Source organism: Ctenocephalides felis, unplaced genomic scaffold, assembly GCF_003426905.1.
Source record: "Ctenocephalides felis isolate EL2017-DRISC unplaced genomic scaffold, ASM342690v1 CF-g0.4_SCAFFOLD_03573, whole genome shotgun sequence".
NCBI classification, from domain to species: Eukaryota; Metazoa; Arthropoda; class Insecta; order Siphonaptera; family Pulicidae; genus Ctenocephalides; species Ctenocephalides felis.
Window position 1 is genome coordinate 11,694,346 of NW_020539727.1, and position 23,608 is coordinate 11,717,953.

Genomic DNA, 23,608 nt, shown 5'->3' on the forward strand with positions numbered 1-23,608 from the left:
TGGAACGTTTTCAGAAAATGTTTGCTTGTTCAGTTTCATACACCAACCTTGATTGAAGTTGCATAAGAAGTTTCACTTCAATAAATTAGCATCCATTTAGATAACCAATTTAAATGAAAAAAAAAACGCAAAATATATCAGATATTTAAATCAACCTATTACCATTCGAATTAAAATTATATTTTTAATAAAAGACAAAACATTTCAAGTCAACTTTTCGTTAATTACGATCACAGCCTCAAATTTGTGAACATAATTACGACAAACATGAAATTGTCAGTTTTTAGAAAAATATATTTGATAAAAACTGAGTTTTGCGATGAATTGTTTTTGCTTATTATTACTAATCAATAATATCACAAATATAAATTGAATAAACTTACCGGTATCATATGAAATCCTGTAACTGTCATCTTAGGTTAGTCAACAGCAAGCTCACAAACCGTGCTATTTTTATTGTAATAAAACCACATTGTTGGTATAATATTGTATAATATAAAATCATGATTTACTTACCTTTTATCTTTATCTTTCGGCGAAAATAAAAATACCATGGCACAACGTACAAACCCGCCATTTTCTATGCTCCTTGTTTTACAAACCACTTGTTGCTAATTAATGGCTTATAATTTAAAATATAATTGTCTAATTTTATTCCATTTACCACAATTCACTTTTATTTTTTTAAAACAAGCACCTTTATATATTAATTATCATATTGTGCAAACGTATACTTTTATAAAAGTTTTTAACTATAAAAATAGCTGTTTTAGCAATGTGTTACAATGACAGCTTCAAAGAAGTGAAGTTAGCTGCAAACCGACAACCACAAATCAGAACAATGTCGCGAAAAAACAAAATGTCAAAATAAATTAAGAAAAGTACTTTAATTTGTGCAAAATCAGTAATTAAAATTAAAATAAAAAAGTTAAAGTGATTAAAATTAATATATTGGTGTGTTTTATTACAAACATTTATGGAATTTATGGAAATACTCCAGGTACATTAGGTATAAGATTTTAGCAATAATACTATAACCAAATATGATACGATTGATATGGGGTTAAGTATTGGAAATTATACTTTTTAATAATCTAATATTAAATGCTTCAAATTAAGTTTAAACTTTTTACACTATACTTTTATATCTTTGCACTATAGTATTCTCTAATATTATTATTCTTCAAAAAAAACTTCAATCAATACTTGAACTTTGACATTGATTTTGGCATTCATTGCTCTACTAAAATAATGTTATTGATTAAAATGATTAAACCTTAAATCGTATATTACAATTTGTTACACATTCATATAATTCTTTAATTCATTATGATTATATTATTATAACTGTTCAATTTTATCACTATATACAGTGTACTTTTCAATGCTTTTAATAATATTATTGACTAATTGTCTCTAATTTTGCTCAGCTTTTATAATGAAAAATATTGCATTTTATGAAATTTGTATAAGCAAATTTCCCCAGAATCTGGCTATTAAAAATAATTATCCTTACAAAGTTAGTAAATTTGAATTTCAAATCTCCCGCCAGTTATGTTACTACTGCCGCCATCTTGTAGACAACTAGTTAATGGACGAAAGTTGCTTTGGTTTATAACATGTTATCTACTAAAATCGTTGATATTATTGTTATCCAGTTTATTTCAAAAAACAATAGAATGTTAATTAGTAGTGTGAGTTTATTATTTTGATAATTAAATAATTTTGATTTCAATATCACATGTATTGCCATCTTTTGTGAATTTTCTAGGTGCGTAACGTCCATCGTATTGTTTTGACATTTCCCATCAACGTGTTCTATTTTTAAACATTTTCTTAAGGTTAAGTTTAGATTTCGATTCCCCAGTGTCATGTTACAGTGCCGGAAAATAAGACGTGTTTTAACCTATAGTTTAGTTTGTTAAATAATTCAAAGTCAAAAATGGGGAAGAAAAAATCCCATCAGACCCGGAATTGTGCAACCGGCGATCACAGACATTTGCCTAAACATAAACGCCAAGAATTAAACAATTTGGTAGAGAAGTTATTGAAAGTCACCAGTATTAATCCTGATGGTCCAGGTATTGGTAAATTATGGGACCTCCATGCTGAATCACAAGTTATTATTGATCGTATCCAGCAAATTGAAAGCGAGGTTAAGAGCCCTATACACTTACAAAATCGTAACGCTTCTTTAGACACGTTTTTATCATGGTTGAAACAAAATGATGCTAAATTCGAGAGCATTAAAATTTCCCATTTTCCCGACTATGACTTAGGCTTAGAGGCTACTACACCTATCACTAAATCTTCTGTCATCTTAGAAGTACCTCAAAAACTTATGTACACGAGTCAATGTTGTGATGTAGCAGACTCCAAAAAGCTCTTCGATACTGATAAAATGTTAACTAACATGCCAAATGTAGCTTTAGCTTTTGCATTAGTCGTGGAAAGATTGAATAAAGACTCGTTTTGGAAACCGTATTTAGATGTTTTGCCTAAAGACTATTCTACAGTTTTGTATTATAAATCTAATGAATTGCAAGAGTTGAGAGGGTCTCCGAGTCTGGAGATGGCTTTGAAACAGTGCAGGAGCATTCGGAGGCAGTATGCATATTTTTATAAGATGCTGTGGACTTCATCTTTTGCTCTATTTGAGAAGATTAAGGAAAAATGGACTTATGACCTGTATTGGTAAGTGGATAAGTTAATTATAATGTATATATATATATATATATATATATATATATATATATATTTGAAGTATTTTGCAGCTCAATCATAAAATTAAAAGAAGGTAAATAAGACAAATTCTTGATTAATTAAACGTTTCAACACTTAATGCGTCATCATTCTGTGATCAAACCAGAAAAAACACAAGAACATAAAATTTATTAAAAACCCAAAAATTGTACTATAAAACAACATAATTAATATATAATTAATAAGCGAGCAACATAATGACCCAATTTGAAGAATGTTCATTCAATTTTATGTATTTGTATTTTTCCTGGTTTGATTACTGAATGATGACACACATTAAGTGTTGAAACGTTTAATTAATAAAGAATTTGTCTTATTAACCTTCTTTTAATTCGATGATTGGGCTGCATAATGCTTTAAATATGTATCAACGTCGACACAACTATCATCACATATATATATATATATATATATATATATATATATATATATAATATCCTGCTTCTCTGAAATAATATGATTAAAAAATAATAATTTCAAAATATCATTGTCAATGGTAAATTTGAATTTCTAGTCTTCAAGTATATAATATTTTTTATTACTCGTAATAGTACACAATATATTCTTATATTTTATCCTAACGATACATAAAATCTTTCAAACAAACTTAAAATTCTGCATACACATAATAATAAATAACTAATAATTTCATCTTCGTGTTAGTGATAGTTAAAACATAAATTAAAAGTCTTATAAAAATATATACATACATAAATTATATACATTGATACTAATGTGCTTTTACTGCATCAAAATCAGTGAAAGGTTTTTTTAAAGTGATTCCATAAATATTCTTGAATATTCCTTCGAGACCTGGTATTGAGTGTGTGTAACTTACCATTTTTGGATCTTGATTTCATAACTACAGGGTTTTCTTTTGGAGTACCCAGATCATGCTGGAGAATAGGTGTACGCCCTTTGCAAAAAAGTAGTCTATTGTTGTATCGCATTTTGTTTTTGCTTTTTTGACGCCATCTGCAAGCAATAAAAATGCATAGGAAGACTAAGATTGATAAACCACCTATAACCGAGCTGGCTATTATTGCAGATCGGACTCCTAAGGCTTCGACGTAGCTAAAATGACCATCTGAAATGTCTATGGTTTTGTATTCACTTTCACTAGACAAATCGACGTGTAGGATTTCATTATTGGTATCGGAGTTGCCTGTGTGTTCCATCAGGACATCCATGAGTCCCTGAGTGCTTTCTTTCACCTCCGGTTCACTACTTGGTGTAACTGGTTGGGACCTCGAGTTCTTTTTTGTAGCTCTGGAAGGTAAGGCTGTAGCGATGTTATCAAAATCACTCATGGACCTACTTTTTTTGATAAAATCTGGTGGAGGTTTTACACGACTCATAAAACCAAGTACTGACAAATCAGAACTTTCAGCTAACGAGTCACTTTCAGCTGATAAACGCACTCCACGCATATGGGATAAGTCGAAATTTGGAAAGTTTTCAAACATAGCAACTTCACGTTCAACACTTGCTAAATCTCTAGGACGTCTAGTAGTGGTTGTATACATTCTTAGGTTAGCCAAACGGTTTTCTTCCTCGGTAAGTCTTTTATCAACTTCTGCCAAGTGCAGTTGACTCGAACCACGTTCCCTGTGGTCCAACAACTCCTCCAAAGTCATATTTCTTTCTTCCAAAACCCGACGCAATCTATTGCCTCCTCGTCCATTCAAAACTTCCAGCAAGTGCCCTCTATCGAATTCCCTGGTGTATGCTGTATCATAATCATTGCTATCGAGTCTTAAAGAATTATCAGTATGTACTATAATAGATTCTTGTAAAACTGTTTTGTCAGTACTTGTCACAACTGGTTCTTTGTAAGTTGTTCCTTCGGGTTCATAATCTATAGACATTGGTGATGTGGAGTGTCTCCATGTAGTACGTTCATATTTCGTGGTAGGTTCCTCCTTGTCGTCAACTGTGGTAGGAACTTCTGAACCATCTTCAAAACTTATGGACGAAGTTTGCTCGCTGTTGAGGAGTTCAGTACTTGATGCAAAAAATTCACTGGATGTACCCTGGACTTCCACATATGGATCTTGAGTAACAAAAATACTTGCTCTGGTGGTTTCTTCAACCTCATTTTTGTAGTCATCAGGAAGAGTTGTTGCAACAGTACTTTCTTTAACACTCCCAACCTCATAACTTCTTGTATAATGTACACTCGTGGACTGATTCATATGCCAACCTATTATCTCATCAGGTCTTGGTGTTTCTGCATGCACCACCACAACTTTTTCACTACTATCTTCAAATCTTACCATTTTCGGAGCATCATCCACAAACACAACTGTATTTCCTTTACCTTTTGGAGGTGAAGTTGGAAAAACAACAATTGTCGTCGACGGTTCAGCAATTTTATACTTGACTTCTTTTTCTTGATCATCTCTGCCAAATACAAACTTGATGCTTTCGTTTTCTATGGGCTTGAATGATGAACTGGTTCCACTGATGAAAGTGAATCTGGTAGGCGCGTTTGATGGAATGTCGAACTTATTTTTTGTGTCTTCGGGATTTTCAAGTTTCGATCGCCAAATTGGAATTTGAGTTGGTTTTTGTTCTTCGTTTCGAAAAGGCGGCTGGAGTTCGGTACTGACTTCGTTTTGGTTTCCTGGTGGTATACGTTGGCCATATGCTAAAAGAGACATAAATCTATTTAATTTAATTTGTGATATGTAGTAATTCGCCAGAAAATTATAATAATCAGATAAAATATTATTTCTAGGTATCTTAGAATTATTCTACGATAAAGCAATTTTACAGGGTTTTTCATTATTAACTTCCCATAGGGTAAGTTATAGTAATCCGAACATTTTGGCATACCTTAGAAAAAATGTATTTGTGTATGTGTGTGTGTGTGTGTGTGTGTGTGTGAGTGAGTGCGGATACAAATATTTGTCGACTTTCGAATCGGATCAACCGATTTGAATAATTCAAAAAACATTCGATTCCTATTGATAGGATGATGTGCTGATTCGTTTTTACCAAAGGTAGGTCCAGCCGTTTCAGAGGCACGGGGCAAAAAGTGCCAAAAATGGTATTTCAATTTTTGAGAGAACGGAGCGTTCGATTTGAACGATTCAAAAAACATTTCACTTGAATTGACGAAATGAACATCTGGTAAAATTTTTGTAAAGGCAGGTCCAGCGTCTCTGGAGATCCAATAAAAAAGTGAAAAAAATGCCATTTGGCGGTCAAAAATGAACATTAGATATATGTACATCGTACTATTTTATAAAGATTATAATAATAAGTACAAATTTTGTGTACATTTATATGGGTTTCGTATCAATGTTCACACGTTAGACGACGCAGCGCTTACGCGCTTTAATATTTCGACTCCAAATCAACTTTGCAACGCGATTGCTTAAAAAATGTTTAAAATTTTCAAAATAAATCAAAATACAAAAAAATCTAAATATAAAAAAATCTAGTTTTCCAAAAAGGTCGATTTTTCTCAAAAATTTTAAAATTTCTCAAAAACCAAAATTTTTCAAAGATTTGCAAGTTTTTTTTTCATTATTTGGTTTTCAGTACGGGAAGTTCCAGCAATTTTCCTTAAAGCACGATGCCATATACCACTAGTTTAAACAATTTTTGAAAAGAGATTTTTCAAAATACTGCTGATTCAATCAAAATTTTGGAAAGCAAAATATTTAGAAAGTAGATACTGATTAGAAAATAATTATGGCACTTCATAATGTTATTTGGGGGATTTTAAGGAATTGTTGACAAATTGCTTCAGAATGCTGTTTTTTATATTGTAGATACTTTTGAGTTATATTTGTAACATTCTAGTTAAATATTAGTAAGTTATTTGATTAGATTTTTTTATTGGGCAATAATTTATTTGTTCGAGTCAAATTTTTGGTGTAAACATCAAGGCACTAAAATTATAAAATCATCTGACCAATAATTAACCAATGGACTATTTTGAGCCGATTCTGTCTCACAATAGACTAATGCTATGGCAAGGCCATGTTATGCTCCAACTTCCATATCATGCCACTGAATCATACTGAATACTGTCAAAATGTCATGTATTTGCTGTGCATTCAGGTGTTTTACACATACACTGCAACGTCACTCGTATGTTCTGAAGCTGAGTCAGAAAGATCCTGTTATCTAAGATTGTTTTTTGATATTTCTGCGGTTTCTGGGTTAGGTTTTCTATCTGACAACCTGACAAAAACGCCTGACTGCACAGCAACCACATGGCTTTTGTCATTATTTAGTATAGAAAGTTCTTCATAACATGGACTTGCCATAACATTGACCTGTTGTGCTGGAGAATCGGTCCATCTATGCATTTATGATTAATGCAGGATAAACTTTCATACCTCGTATGGTCCTGGCTGTTTTTTTCTATTTCTGTTTCTATTTTTAAAATTTTACCAATTAGTTACCTGAGTTGGTCTTAATTGATACTGCGCTGGGTTCAACCAAGGCCGACAAGGCCCTACGTTTTCCTTTGATCAGGTCAGACAAAGTTAAATTCCTCTGTTGTAAAATTTCACTTAAACTTAAACCTGATGCTTGCTGCTTCAATATAGACTTCAAATCTACTGCTCCAGTATCACCAAAGCTATTGTTTTCCTAAATATATAAATAAAAATAGTTAAAAGAATCCAGGAATATACGATTTTTCATATGAATCTAATTGAAGACCCTCGAGTCGTTTTATTTGATTAGTTGCTATATTTTCTTATATACAAAATTTACTTCGTTTTTATAATTTTTAAATAGCTATCAGAATGCTATAGCATTCATTTTCATTGTGATGCAGAATGACATGAATGCTATAGCATCCACATTTTAATAACTATGATTTTGAAATTAATTTTATATAACTTCACATTTTTATTATACCTGTCAAGGTAATGGCTAACTGAATCTTTAATTATTTTATTATTATCTTATCTTTTTTGTAATACTTGACGTGGATGCTATAGCATTCATCTTATATAACAGTTAAAATATGATAATCTGACTACCCTTATCGGCATTAAAATAATTATAATATTTAAAAACAATAATGTAATTAAAGTCATACTTCAAATATGACATGATCGGTTTGTCATTGTAATTAGCATTTAGTTAATTGATAATTAATAAATTTTATAATATTTGTTCACACATTGGGCAGCTGTAATATAACAATCTTGAATACTGTCATTAACACTATCAATAAATAAATTGCGTTGATGTCCATTATCCAGTATATCTGTATATTAATGATGCACAACTACACAAACTATTGTTGTGCTTGATTTCTTGTTTAGAGTAATACATCTGAATATCAATTAATTTTTCATTATTTATCAAAATATGCAACTTTGTAATACTTTATGTTCAGTATCAGCAAAATGAAATTGTATTTGAACGAGAACATCTATTTCACTTGTCATGTAATTAAAATTAACATAAATTCATTGAGTGTTTGCTTTTTTGACTATTTCGCTGGCGATACAGTCTCATTCTTTGAGCAGCTGTAGTATGTGTCTTGTCTATAAAAATAATTTCTAACAGTAACAACGAACAATACAAATTACTTTAATAAGAACTTACGTTTCTTACACGGCACAGATTTTTCATTTATTTTATTATTTTCACTATATGAGGAGACATACTACGATAAGCATACAACCAAAGCAATCATACTCACGCGACACGACGACCAATCACAATCGACTCGTATAGAAATGATGTCATTTTTACAGATTTACACCCTAGTCGCGCCTAAAGAAGTTTTACTCCAAAAATTGTACATATTTCGTACACATTTTAGAATATATCTTTAATAGTTTCATTAGGTTTTTTTTAAATAATTGTGATATTCGAAATTCATTAAAAATAGAATTCTATAAATTGTATAGATCCTTACAATCATGTCTAATTTTAACATATTTTCTTAGCATGGGACTTTTGCCTCAAATGCAGAGTATGTTTTCTTGTACATATATTTTTCAATAATCTTTAATGTGAATTCATATAAGAATACCCATTGACTTGTAACATAAATATTATTTTCATATATTTGATGGGTAGTTATAATTTTACAATTAGGTAACTATACTTTTCCTAAACCCAGGATAATTTTAAGCAAAAGATCTAAGTTTGGGACAAATATTGGTTTTAGGAAATCCGGGACGGCCAAATCTGGACCTATGGTTACCTTACTAAGTAACTACATCTCAATTTTTGGTTATTTATTTTTTTTTTTTTTTCATTTAGTAATTACAACTGTCTATAAATATGACATTTAGTAATTTTTTTGATTAATATAAATAAAAGGGCATATCAGGCCGCCCAGTAGTGGTCCTAATATTATTAATTCTTGGTTATAGAATACGTATCAGGAAGTTCATGCAACTTGCCTTAAAGCAAAATGCCACTAAAACCTAGTTAAAATTGTTTTATAATTAAAAACAAGTCAGTGTTCTTTTATTACCTCAACCGACGCCTTGGTAGTTTGCACCACGACAACCTCGCTCTTCGTCGGTGGATTTCTATTGGAAAACCTGGATTGCGAGTACGGAACCCTGTACCTTTTCTTCACTGTATTATTATTATTACTATTATTATTATATCTCGATCTTTCTCTATTGCTTCCAAATTGATGTTGCAATTGTCTGATACTGGTGGTCGATGGTCTGGGAGTAAATAAAGGCGGTTCTCGTCTTAAGACGGTTGCAGAAGTGGTGGACGATGGTACAGGCGTTGGTAAGAATGTTGGACTTTCTTTTATTATTACTTCAGGTACGGGTTGTTGGTCGCTTTTGTATTGTAGTATTCCTTCGTCAGATGTCCTGGGGAAAATAGTAATTATAAATATTTATTATATATATATATATATATTTCAAAGTAACTAGCAGCCCATTCGTCGAAATAAAAAAGGTATAAAGTGTAAAAACTTTTATTTATACGTTTCGACACAAGATGCGTGTCATCATTCAGCAACTACAAAAATTTGAAAAATTTTATTACTAATATACACAACAATATAGATTAATTGTAGCATAGAGAAACATTATACACACCACAGGACAAAAACACTCAACAAAAATTTATTTTAAAAAATTAAACTTAATAACATATTAGAAAAAACATTTTTTTAGAAATGTTTTTTCTAATATGTTATTAAGTTTAATTTTTTAAAATAAATTTTTGTTGAGTGTTTTTGTCCTGTGGTGTGTATAATGTTTCTCTATGCTACAATTAATCTATATTGTTGTTTATATTAGTAATAAAATTTTTCAAATTTTTGTAGTTGCTGAATGATGACACGCATCTTGTGTCGAAACGTATAAATAAAAGTTTTTACACTTTATACCTTTTTTATTTCGACGAATGGGCTGCTAGTTACTTTGAAATATGTTTCAACGTCGAAAAAACTATCAAGATATATATATATATATATATATATATAAGTTATATAAGGAATAATCTTATGATAACAGAATTCTAGATGGTGCAGTTATTATAAGATTATTCCTTGCTGGTTTATATGTAAAATACGCCTGATCGCACGGCAAATAAATAGACATTTTCATAATTTTCAATACTAAGCACAAGCATGAGAGAGCATTGCCATGACAACACTATTTTATGAGCTCTGTTACGGCAGAATTGCCCCATAAGTTTTACGTGTGAATAATACTCGACTCGTACATAGTGCTATATATTTTACGAATACATACAACTCATTTTATAGCGCGGTTTCCACATTACGCGCAGCTGACGTACCAACAGCTCTCCTATAACGCGGGACTCTTATTGCGCGGTTTCCGTTGAACATCTCATTAGTTACTAGGAAAATTCATGCAACATGCCAAAAGGTAAAATACTATTAAAAAGTACCTATTTCATACAGTTATTATTTCATACAGTTATTTCAAATTATTGTAAACAAATTGACATTTTAGAATGCATTTTTTTTCACAAAATTTAATTTAAATGGTAAATGATCAATAAACAAAATTCCGCCACTTCTCAATGACGAGTGTATTCGTCATTGTTTGGCATAGAAAATATTTTGACAAATGAGAACTGTCATCAATTCACTTATGAGCCTAGACAATATTAGAATATAATAAATAATGACGAGTATATTTATTTACTTGTATATATCTGGACGAGGCCTCCTTTTCCTTTTTCTCCTCCTGCGCAGAGGCGGAGCAGATGCATTTTGTCCTTCTCTTGGCACTTGTACTGATGCTATCGTCGTCAAAGTACGCCACTGGAAAAAATAATAGAAATTATAAAATAATTCATCAATTTTAAAAATATTTACACAATTCCAAAGTTTATTGTCGAAATTTATACTTGTTATGTGATTTAAAATTGTTCTTTCCGAATGAAAAATGAGAAAACGTCCACTATTGGTTCGGAATCGTGGTAAACAAAAAGATATCCTGTACACATAGAGGAAAGTTGATGCAACTTGCCTTAGGGAAAAATGCCACTTACACCCAGTTAAATTTTGTTTGATATTTGATTCAAAATTCATCTAATAACCAAGCAATCAATCCATAATATATAATTGACCCAGCAATTAAATTTTAAAGCATATCTATTCAAAGTAAGTTTCAATAATTTCTTAAATGAAACAACAAAACAAACACAAACTAATTAACAACATCATTGTCTTGTTATTGTTGTTGTTGTTAATTTTTTCTGTGATTTTGTCCAAGTACCATGTATTGTTCATTTTTTTCTCAATTAACTACTTAGAAGGACGACACTGGCCAAAGACAATGGTAAATCATGTTAAAATTTTATGATGGAAATTATCGTCAAAACGATTTGGCTTTGATAACTGTTATTAAATTAAATATGAATGTTAATTATGGGAAGATGATAATTGGAATTTGATTAAGAAATACATCTACGATGTCATTTTGTAAACTAAGCAAATTAATTATCGAATAGATCATAATAAGATCGGCTGACACTCGCAAAAGATTGTGAATAAAACTCCAATGTTGTTAAATTAAATACTTTGGAATGAAGTTTTTGGCAAATCATTATTATAATAAAGTCTTCGTAATTATATATTTATATCAACTATGAATGGAATGCTAAGAGAATTTTAATAATATACTTTGGAATTGTAGAAATATTTTTTATAATTGATTATTATATAAATACTATGAATGATTATTATTTTATAAATACTAGGCATTTTATTATTTAGTGTATCCAAAATATTTGCAATCATAACAAAATCGTCTGAGCACTCACTAAAAATTAAATTAAATTTCTAATGTTGTTCAATTAAATATTTTAAAATAAAATTTTTAGCAAACTATTATTATAATAAAGTGCCAATCTTGTATATAAAATTCTACTATACCGATGTATGAATTCAAACTCCTACACGGTTATCCGAATTTTGATAAATTTTTTTGGAGTTTGTTAAGGAAATTTTTTAAGATGTGATGAATTATAAAACTTTTAGTAATATTGTAGAATCAAGTGCCAATCTTATATATAAAATTCTACTGTACGGATGTATGAATTTGAACTCCTCCTACAGAGTTATTCGAATTTTGATAAATCTTGTTTCGAGTTTGCTAAAGAAAATTTTCAAGTTGTCATGAATTATAAAACTTTAGCAATATTGTAGAAATAAATCACATTGAAAACATTTGAACTGTCCTCTATTAGGAATGTCAATTCACATGAAATTTGAATTTAGCTGAAATTATGAGCCTGGATATATTAAAACATAATATATAAGAAAAATGTAATGTCTACACTATTATTGCCTAAAAACAGCTTAGATGTGCCAGAAATTGAAATAATATAAGATACAGTCAACAGTATATAGTTTGGCAGATGAAATTATATAATTCAGATTCACATATTATTTTTTGTAACTTATACATGCCGTATTTTGCATTACTTTATTAGAATATTTCACAATACGAAAAAAAAATTACTTCTTAAATTAAAAAATTAATTAAAATTATTTCATTTGTTTGACATTGTATATTGAATATTTAGTTAGTTGATCCTAGATTGAATAGTGCACATATGAACAGGATTTGACAAATTAATTTACTTAAAATATGAATTTAAGTAATAATTTATATTAAATTATTAGTGAGAAAAGTGTAATTTATATATTACAATTATTAAAAATCAATTAAAATATGGAACGAGATTATAAAAATTATTGGCAACATTAATGAAGCAACTTGTACGATAAAAAAAATTAAAAAGTACGATATTGTACTTTTACTTACTAAATCAGAAAAAAATGCATGTATCCTAGGATAATAGGATATTAAATAAGATATTAAAAACGAATTTAAAAAAATGAAAGTTCTAAGTTGCATTTAAAAGCTCATAAACGCTTTTAAGTCCAAACTTTTTATGTTAGTTACGATAGTTACGTAGTCACCTCGTTTTGATTTGACGTTGAGTTCTGGAGCACCCAGTATATATATATATCTATATATATAAAAGAGGATCGCTTTATGTTATAACACTTATAACTCACGAACGGCTGAACCGATTTAGATGAAAATTGGCAGGGAGGTAGTTTAGAGCCAGGAGAAGGACTTAGGATACTTTTTATCCTTTTATTTCATTCTAATTCAAAATTAATTATTTATAAACTATCCATGTAGTTTATTCAATCTATGATACTATCAATGATTTCATCCATGACATTTACATTCGATTGTCAACTGTCATTCGGTGTTTCTGTTTTGATACAAATATATTAATATGCATTTCTTAATGACCATTATTTGAAAATTATTACGTGAATAATATAAATATTTTAATCGCCACGGAAAATTAATACAAAGTGGCAAATAAATTAATTCTTAATAATAGCAAGCGATGCTAGATGGACGATGGGGAAATTTATTTCTTGAAAATGGAAATGTAATTATTTATATAATTAGGTATATATGTATATTTGTTTATACGTATTTAAATAGAGTATTTGAGGTGTTTATATTATATATCAGCAATAAGTATAATCATCAACAAATTAATAAAAAAAAATATTCTGAAATATAGTTTCTTGACATAACCTCAAAATTTGTAATAAAAATGTAAATAGTTATACATTAATTGCTGTTAATTTGTAATTTCTTCATACATATCTTATAAAATGTTTCAGGTGTTTACAACTAATTGGCATATATATATTATCAGCAAATGTGCTTTGATTCGACAATAAAAAGGTCTAATTGAAGTAATCGACTACCTTAAGTTAACTATAGTGTTAGAATATTAGTTTTTGGTTCTCATATATTATAACCCAGCTATAAACCTCACGGAGCCCCAGACCTTTCCAGCGAATGCAAAATTGTTGAATTCGGTTTGTGCATTCTGGAGTTATATCGTCAGAACTTATAACTCAAGAAGGCTGAACCGATTTACCTGAAAATTGGCTTTGGTAAAGTTGGTAAAAGTTGGTGCTTTGATTCGACAATAAAAAGGTCTAATTGAAGTAATCGACTACCTTATGTTAACTATCGTGATAGAATATTAGTTTTTGGTTCTCATATATTATAACCCAACTATAAACCTCACGGAGCCCCAGACCTTTCCAGCAAATGCAAAATTGTCGAATTCGGTTTGTGCATTCTGGAGATATATTGTCAGAACTTATAACTCAAGAAGGCTGAACCGATTTAACTGAAAATTGGCTTTGGTAAAGTTGGTAAAAGTTGGTTCAGAGCCAGGAGAAGGACATAGGATACCTTTTATCCCGTTTGACTTGGAATAACAATAAGCAAATGACAGCTATGTAATCACGTATGGATGACAATTCAATATTTGTAAGGAATTAATAATAAAATTATTTATTTTAAATAAATAAATAACAATTATAATATAATGATAGTGCCATTGCCCATTCGTATAAACAGTGAAGCGAACTATGTATAACTCAGTATGGTTGACAAATCATATTTTTCTCAAACACAATGCTCTGAAAGAACTCATTTGTATAATTATGTACACATTGGTATTTATAAAACCTTTTCTAGATTATTCAGATTTAGAACCTAAATTTGGAATCGATCAAAGGAACATTTTGTCGAATAGCTTATTTCCAGTTATAATTTCCTGAATTTATTCAAGAATGGATAGTAATATATGAAGATCCACGACCGAAGTGTCAAAAACCAGTAAAGCTAAGCATTGTTTAACAACAGTATTTGAATGTAAAGGGAAAATATGTATAATCAGCTATAACCTTGATTCTTATGACTTTGGTATTGGGAGATAAATGGTAATCTTTGAAAATCCATAGTAAAAGTATTTTCTTCCATTGGTAGTTTTCTAGCAATTAGTTGAAAATGTAATTATTTTGTAAAATACTTTTGAAATTAAAATATGACATTAGACCTGTTTTCCATCTGGCCGCTCCAAGTTACCCCGTTATAGGGTAAAAAGGTCTAGATAAAATTTTTTTTAAAGACAGCAAAAAAGCACGTTTTTACAATGATGAAGTAGCTGGTAGTTTTACTGAACGTAGTCAGATAATTGTTCATTTGAAATGTGTCATTTGTTGTGATGTAATTGGTTTGATATTCATAATAAAATTTATATTTGCTTAAAGTCAAATTGGACCTTTGTGCCTTGCCCTGTTCTACATATATACTTTTTATTAAATTTACTTTTATTCATCGAATATTACTAGAAACTTTTCAAAAAGCAGGTCAAAGAAGAGATACCTAAATCATTTTGTATCTCTCCTCGCAGAAATTTGAAAATTTTGTATAAGCTCAATAGTATTATTTACAATTATACACAAAATCCAGAATCCAAAAAAAATTTCAAAAAATTTGAAACGCATTCAATAATAATCGATTAAATGGAATTTGTAATGACTATATAAGTCGAAAGACCAACAAAGACTTGGATTGAATTATGCCATGTTTTCTATAGAAAGTGTATAAAACTTTCAGTTTGGTTGTAATAATAAAATATATACAAACTAATGGGGTTTATTGTTTCTATAATACCTCATTGTATATAGCAATTCAAACAACACATCCTTACACAAAAAGTATTGATTTTTTAGATACTCTAAAAATTGTTTATAAAATAACTTACTTAGCAAAACAACGTTTGCCGGGTCAGCTAGTATATATATATATATATATATATATATATATATGTGTGTGTGTGTGTGTGTGTGTAATATATTTATTTTACGTTCGTGCACACTGATTAGTTGATTTTGATCATTAGTACGTCAAACAAAAATTTATGCTGGTAGGAAGAAATCTTAAGTTCTTCCAAAAAAAAAAATATGTAACAGCCATGTTGGTACTTCTTGGTCATTAAGAAGACTGATACTTTGTTTGCTTTAGATTTTTAAACATCTCGAATAATTTTTCAAAATAAAAAAATTATACATTATAAACAATTTTTTGGAGATATTGTTTAACCATCCAAAGATTATACTCCTCATCAGAGTTCTTTTATTACCGTGACTCTCATCATAAGGAAACACTTATAAATTATCAATTTTCAAATAATTTTTATTGATATAATTCCATTACATTCGTGTTTAATTTAATTCTTCCATCGTGCAATTTATTACGGAATATTTTTTAATAATCGGGCTCGTCAAAAAGAAATCTCGTGCAGGTTGGGAGATGGCACGATCGCCGTATAAAACACTTTCTCCGTCGGAACGCGTTATTCCCAACGAATGATGGTTGTTTTGCCATCATACTGACAGATTGACGGTTTGGCATCATTCCAAAGATGATGTTTACGAATTCATAACGATTAATTAATTGCGAAGTATCTAATGATGGATATTTATAGTAGAAAAATATCTAGGCATCATGCGTATTGATGCGGAATTAAATTGGAGAACTTGCATTGGCGACAAGAATAAGGGAGTACAATTGGAGGTGAGGGATTTATGTATACCATAACTTAAAGGGAGCAAATGCATTCTTTTTTCATCGACGATATTATTGAAAGTTTTGCATTTTATTAAGGCTGTGATACATTATTATATCCATAAATAAGAAAAAATAGGAAAGAAATGGGCAAATGACTTCTATTGCTTGTAATCGAACGCATGGGATTTAAATGACAACGTTCATCTCCATTACCATTCTAATTTATTTTATCAGTTTAATCAAGGAGTGATTTTTTAGGTCATTTTGCTTATTGATTTTTAGAATTCTCGAATAATTATTTAAAATAAAAAAATGATAAATTACACATTTTTTTGAGAGATGTTGTTCAACAATTTTACTCGTAATGAATTAATGTATTATACTCATTATTACTAAATTATACTCGTCATGAAGAGAAGTAGCATAATTTTCGGTGTCGATGAGTATATTTGTCATGCCTAGGTGACTATTAGCTTTTGCAATTGAAATTTTTGAACTAGTGGTGCATGGCATCGTGCCTTAAGGCAATTAGCTGGAACTTTCCGTACCGAAAATTAAAATTTTTAAAAACCTTTAAAATATTTTGAAAAGTTTGAAAAAAATTAGATGGTTGAGAATTTTGAAAGTTTTGAAAGAATTTGATTTTTTTGAAAAAATTGATAATATTTTATACCTGGAATTTTTCAGAAAATTTTAAACCTTTTATCAAAACAATCGTGCTGCGTGGCTGTTTTAGATAAGAAATATCGATGCGCGTAAGCGCCGCATCGCAATCTAACGTATAAAAATTGGTATGGAACCCACGTAAATGTACACAAACTTATTGTGTACAAACCCGACTGGAAATTGAAGTATGGCGCGGATCAGGGCTGCCCTAAATCAAGTAGGGTCCCAGTGCGGCAACCGTACTTGGCCCCTATGCGATATGTAACGCCTTGCCGGATAAGGTCTGTGTTGGGCAAACTGTTCCGGGCCCTAATCGAAAATATGAAATGGCCCCTATAAAAATATCGAACTTGGCCCTTAACTTAAAATAAGCATATGGCCCTGAAAATAATATGTGATATGGCCCTGAAAAATATATTTGATATGGCCCTGAAAAATATATTTGATGCGGCCCTGAAAATAATATGTGATATGGTCCTGAAAAATATATTTGATATGGCCCTGAAAAATATATTTGATGTGGCCCTGAAAATAATAATTGGCATGGCCCATAAAAAATGCATATGCTAAATTTTTTTTATTAATTCTTTTGATAACAATATTTTAATATATAATAACAATAAATAACAAATGTTAATTAGGTTTTATTGGTCCGCCTATGATCTCTCCCATTCTCCCAATCACGGGAATAATTTATAACCTTCCCGAGGGCTTGGTTAAATGCTTGCTCTTTAATAGGGCTCAACTGCGGATTTTTAATTGATTCAGTTGTCATTATACCTGTAACAAAATGTATAGCCATAAATAATAAAATCATCTATGTGTACTGTGTGAATAATACCTACCATATAAACACTTCACAAGTTCACTGTCTTTAAGACATTAAACACTAAAAAAATAAAAACTAAAAATTAAAATTAAATTATTCGATAATAATAAAAAGAAAAATACACGATAAATTGTTAACAAGAATACACTTACTTGAAGCATTGCGCGACTTATTGCCTAAATTTATGTTACATTCCGACAACTGCTGATCGACGTTATTCTGATTTACAAAACGCCCTTTATTCAAGCGGTATTGTTTTTTTAGAACATCTTGCCTTCTGTTTATGGTTTCTTCATTGTCCGTAGAAAACGCATATTCCTTTTGTTGCAATATTTTTAACTTTTCCAAGGCAATTTAATATGTATCTGAAATTACAACTCAAATCAAAGATATGTTTATATATATATATATATATATATATATGTGTGTGTGTGTGTGTGTGTGTGTGTTTGTGTGTGTATGTAACAAAATACACAATACGTAGTTGATCAATAATACTTACTCGCGTAATCTCGTACATCCACCTCATGAAGACTCCAATTATCCGATGCTGGTGCCGCCCGACGCTTCACCAAATCTTGAAGAAGAAGTAAATTTTCTCCCGATAGCTCATAATTATTTAAAAATGGGCATTCGAATTTATCTTATCTTCATTATATATCAACCAATCCACCGGCACTACATCGATACTCTATTTTCACTTGTATCATTGGGAAATAAAACAACACAATACACTACTTTTCCACTGATTATTAAACGATAATTACACGACGTTCTTTTAAAACAAATAAAAATATATCGTAATAATATTTCGTAATTTTCGCACTTCCTATTAAACACATAACGACCGCTTAGCTTGGCATTCAGTAATGAACTAAAAAACTAACAATGGTCCTCTTTGATAGAAGATGAAGTTCTTACATACATGTATTGGTGCCTCGATCGTATTCCATATTATCAATCAATGGTTTATATAATATCATATGCAACGGCGCGATGATGATCTCTTTCTCTGCATTCAATATATACTTATATATATATATATATATATATATATATATATATATATAAATTTTTATGGGTCGTCGAATAAAAAATTAATGTACTATTAATTTTTTTACGTAGAACTTCAATATTAGATCTATTTGAACTAATATCAGTATTTCTGTCCACATAAAAAAATTGTTCGAAATAATATTTGACAAAATGTTTGTTGCCTATTCGTATTATATGAGCAATCATAAATGTATATTGTTCACAATCTGCTGTACGCCGGCATCTATAAAGTTAACGTGTGACATAGCGCCGATCTTTCTTACTCTTGCCCACTCTATTTCATTCGATGTTAATGTTTAGCAGTATTTAGAATATGTTAAAATGAAATGTAAAACTTTTGATATTTATTATTGAAGTAAAATTATGTAAATTTATTTCAGTTTTTCTACTTGTCCTATGTCAAGGTCCTATGCTTTAGATAGACCAAGTACGCATAAGAAAAAGGTCATCGATCCTGTTTCTGATTGTTACACTTTCGATACTCGATATGAGTTAATATTCATGTATAGTCTAGACTCTAAAATGAATAAATACGATATATGTGTGCTGGACGAATTTTCTAAGAAGGTCCTATATCTTATGCAAACAGTTCACGTACGCAGAATTGATCTTATTATTTCTACTTATTACATTCGATATGATTATATATATATAATTTCAGTGAGGAAACTACTACTATTATTAATAAATTGATCATAACTTATAGTACATTAATTTTTTTATTCGACGACCCATAAAAATTTATATATATATATATATATATATATATATATATATATATATTATATGTCTCACATGACAAAATCGAAAAATAGTAATATACCTAATAACTTCTAATCACAAAAAGTATTATTTTTATTAAAAAATTATTTTATTGTATTCGCTATAATTTTAATATCTTGTTATATAATCGATTCAATAATTATTTTTATTGTTAATAAATTTTATGTAATTTCCTATCTTTCATGATTTTATTAATTTTATTAAAAAAAAAACACTTTTTGGTTTTGTATTACCATTGGATTTTTTGTTCAAAGTTGTATAAAGCTTTCGTAAATTCGTATATTATATTTATAATATATTGATAATAATGAATACGGTATCATGCAGATTATGGAAAGAACGAAGAAATATATTGTTACCGATTACATATTGTTATTATTTATTAATAGTTATTTTTTATTATTAATTATGTAATTTATTTCTATATTTATTTTAGACTATAACGACAATCATTGATCAATAATACACATTATAATCCTTTTTTTTTTACAAAATATTAATAAATCAAACTATTTTGATTCTATTGATATTGAATCCTAGTAGGATTCAAATAAAGAATGCAGATAGGGCTTGTCTAAATAATCTGTGGGTAAGCCGTATTAGGGCTCTAGTAATGAATTTCCAATACGGACCGTATCATCATATCATGGGCAATACGTATTAGGGGTACAATAGGGCATCCGAATATGGCCCGTTTCAATTATTATAGGGCAATCCGTGTTAGGGCTGAATTCAGGCATGCCTTTTATGGACCCTATTCAAATTACCATATTAGGGCCGCCCATATATGGCCCCTATGAGGGCCACGCACTAAATTCCGTAATACGGACGCCGGAGTACAGCCCTATAGGGGCCTATAGGGGCCGGACCTGAGTTAGGGCTTGCCGTAACAAATTTCCACTCGGGAACTTGAGCTTATTATTAAAATCTCTATAAAATATATGATAATTTAATGCGCATATGTCTAATGATCATTTTTGACCGCCAAGTTGCATTCTTCACTCTTTTCATTGGATCTCCAAAACCACCTGACCTGCCTTTCCAAAAATTTGATCAACTATTCATTTTGTAAATACAAGAAAATCTTTATTAAATTATTCAAATCAGACGCTTCGTTCTCTCAAAAATTTAAATACCATTTTTGGCACTTTTTTCCCCGTATCTCTGAAACGACTAGACCTGCCTTTGCCAAAAACTAATCAACACGTCTTCTTATCAAGAGGAAACAAATGTTTTTGTCGAAAAATTATATCCGAACATACACACACTCACGCATACATCATTTTTTTCTAAGGTGTGCCAAAATATTCAGAAACCTCTGAAACGTAAAGATATATAAACATTTTCTATTTTTATTTCTTTGCGATTACTATAACTTATCTTACGGGAAGTTAATAGATCTATCCTAAATTGCCAAGGTTGTTGAGAATATTTTGACTGTACAAATAAAATAAGTAGCTGTAAGTGGCATTTTACCTTAAGGCAAGTTGCTCGATTTTCCAGAAATGTAGAAATAGTGTACTTCATCAATATAAATTAAAATTTAGCTGTTGAAAAAACTCTTTCTACTGTTTATTTTGAAAATAGTTTTTAACTATGATCATATATGTTAAGTTTTCAGTTTTTGCCTTAAAGACATGTCTTAATACTGATTGTATTCTTCACAAACACTATATTTTGTTGATACAGTTTTTATAATTGATACAGATTTTCTATTGATTTTGATATTTACATATATCTTGGTCTTAAAATACAAGTTTACGTTAAGGCAAATTACTTTTCCCAGTAAATATTATTCGAATAACCTTATTCTTTTCTCCAACTAGAATTCTCACGACTAAGGTAGGATCATCGTAGTTATCTAATCGTAAAATATATGAAATGAGAAATAACTTTCGCAATATCAGACATATATGATCAGAGAAGCATATGGAATCCAGGTGGTATTTCAATACCAAATATAAATAGTAGCATCGTTATATTGTAAATAACAGATGAATGGTACGTTGGTTCTAAATATTTTGCTGTCATCTTTTTTTTTGTCAGTTATTAGTGATAAACTAAAATTTTATTGGATTGAATCTGACTTAAAATTAACAATACATCTTAGAAAACAATTTAATAACGTATACTTAAAAATTATATTCAAGTCTCGTAAACTAAACAACAGTGCTCACAATCAAAAAAATTAACAACGAAAGAAAATACTTTTGTTACGGATTTTCAAACAATGTCGTTAAGTAAGAGTCAAGGTGATGGTTGCAGCCAACCATGGTTATACATCTTTTGCACTCTACTTTCAAATATTGTTGGTACAAATTTTTTTTACTCTATTTGTTTTTTAAAAAAAAATGTTGGCAAAAAGGCGACTGCTTGAAAAAAATGAAAAAAATGATGAAAACTTTTTGAGTATCACAATTTTTTTAAATATAGCAAAAATTTAAATTCAGGGATTAGGCAAGTATATGCCAGAGTGAAGTATATAAAGAAGATCCGGTGGTGGATTTTTTTACCAGCGGGCTTTTAAGCCCCGCTTTACCCTAATGTAAATATTACATTATTTTTTAAGTTCACAAATATGCTGTGCCTTAACTGAATAGAAGTTAATAACAAATTTTATTCTAACAATATGCTTTATGGGCAGTTCCCATTGGGGACAACTGCAGAGGCTATAATGATCATTTGTAACTGGAAAACAATAAGGCAAATTTAAAAAAAAAAAATTAAAAACCCAAAATTCTGCATGACTTTTCCATAACGAATGTATACGTAAATTTGGTTAATTGATACAAAAATACAAAATATTTCAATTATTAACAGTTGTAGAAATCCAAGCTGTCCTTTTGAAAAAGAAGCAAATCGCTTCTTCTTCAGTCGTTTACTATGACCATAAATTCAAGGTTGGTACAGATGCGTGTGCGTGCTGTTCACCTACTTTTCCCGATACAAGAAGCAACTTGTTTTTCCCACCGAACCAACTACTACTACGAAGTCTTCTTCTAAATTAATAGTATACCTACTATGTATGTACCACACTCCATCATCAATATTATCATCATCATCATCAATATAGTTTTCATCATGGAGATTAGAACATCAGAACCAATCGTTGGAGATCTGGATGATCTTTCAATACAGCTATGTATTTTAATGCATATCCGCTTGTAGGAGATCATAGATGGACAAACAGTTATAGGTACCTATTGCGAAAATGATTTTTTTTGCATTTTTAACTTCCTGAAGGTAAGAAAATTCTATAATTACATATTGTGGAGGATTGTCAGTGTTTCTATTGCACGCCCAAGGGATATAAAATCGTGTTAGGCAAAATTGGACTAGATTTCCAAGGATTCTGAAATTAAGGATACAATCGAAGATACTGACATCAACCTGGTAGACGAGTTCCAGGACTCTTGATGTATTTTTGCACTCAAAATTCATATCTTTTAACACCTTTTACCATCGGTAAATTGGACGAGAAATTTTTAGAGATTCTATAATGGGGATTCTACAACTATGGAGCTTCAAATCCAACGTGATAAGAATTCAAGACTCCCAAAATAAATTACTTATAGAAATTTTGAATACCCTAAAGTATGTATCG

At 29.9% G+C, this 23,608-nt stretch overlaps 1 protein-coding gene and 1 long non-coding RNA gene across 2 annotated transcripts in view; one reads left to right on the plus strand and one right to left on the minus strand.

Moving 5' to 3' along the window:
- The first annotated feature begins 1,828 nt into the window (after positions 1-1,828).
- LOC113389059 (histone-lysine N-methyltransferase setd3-like) overlaps positions 1,829-23,608 on the plus strand; it is a 60,601-nt gene continuing 38,821 nt past the window's right edge. The window contains exon 1 of the mRNA XM_026626108.1: positions 1,829-2,694. Coding sequence (XP_026481893.1) covers positions 1,943-2,694 — 752 coding nt within the window. The 5' untranslated portion in view covers positions 1,829-1,942. The remainder of the gene's footprint in view (positions 2,695-23,608) is intronic.
- LOC113389061 lies at positions 17,987-18,789 on the minus strand. The gene is made up of 4 exons (XR_003368204.1): positions 18,668-18,789; positions 18,318-18,530; positions 18,182-18,225; positions 17,987-18,116 (listed from the first exon to the last, which is right to left on the minus strand). It is a non-coding gene; the product is annotated as an uncharacterized LOC113389061 (long non-coding RNA).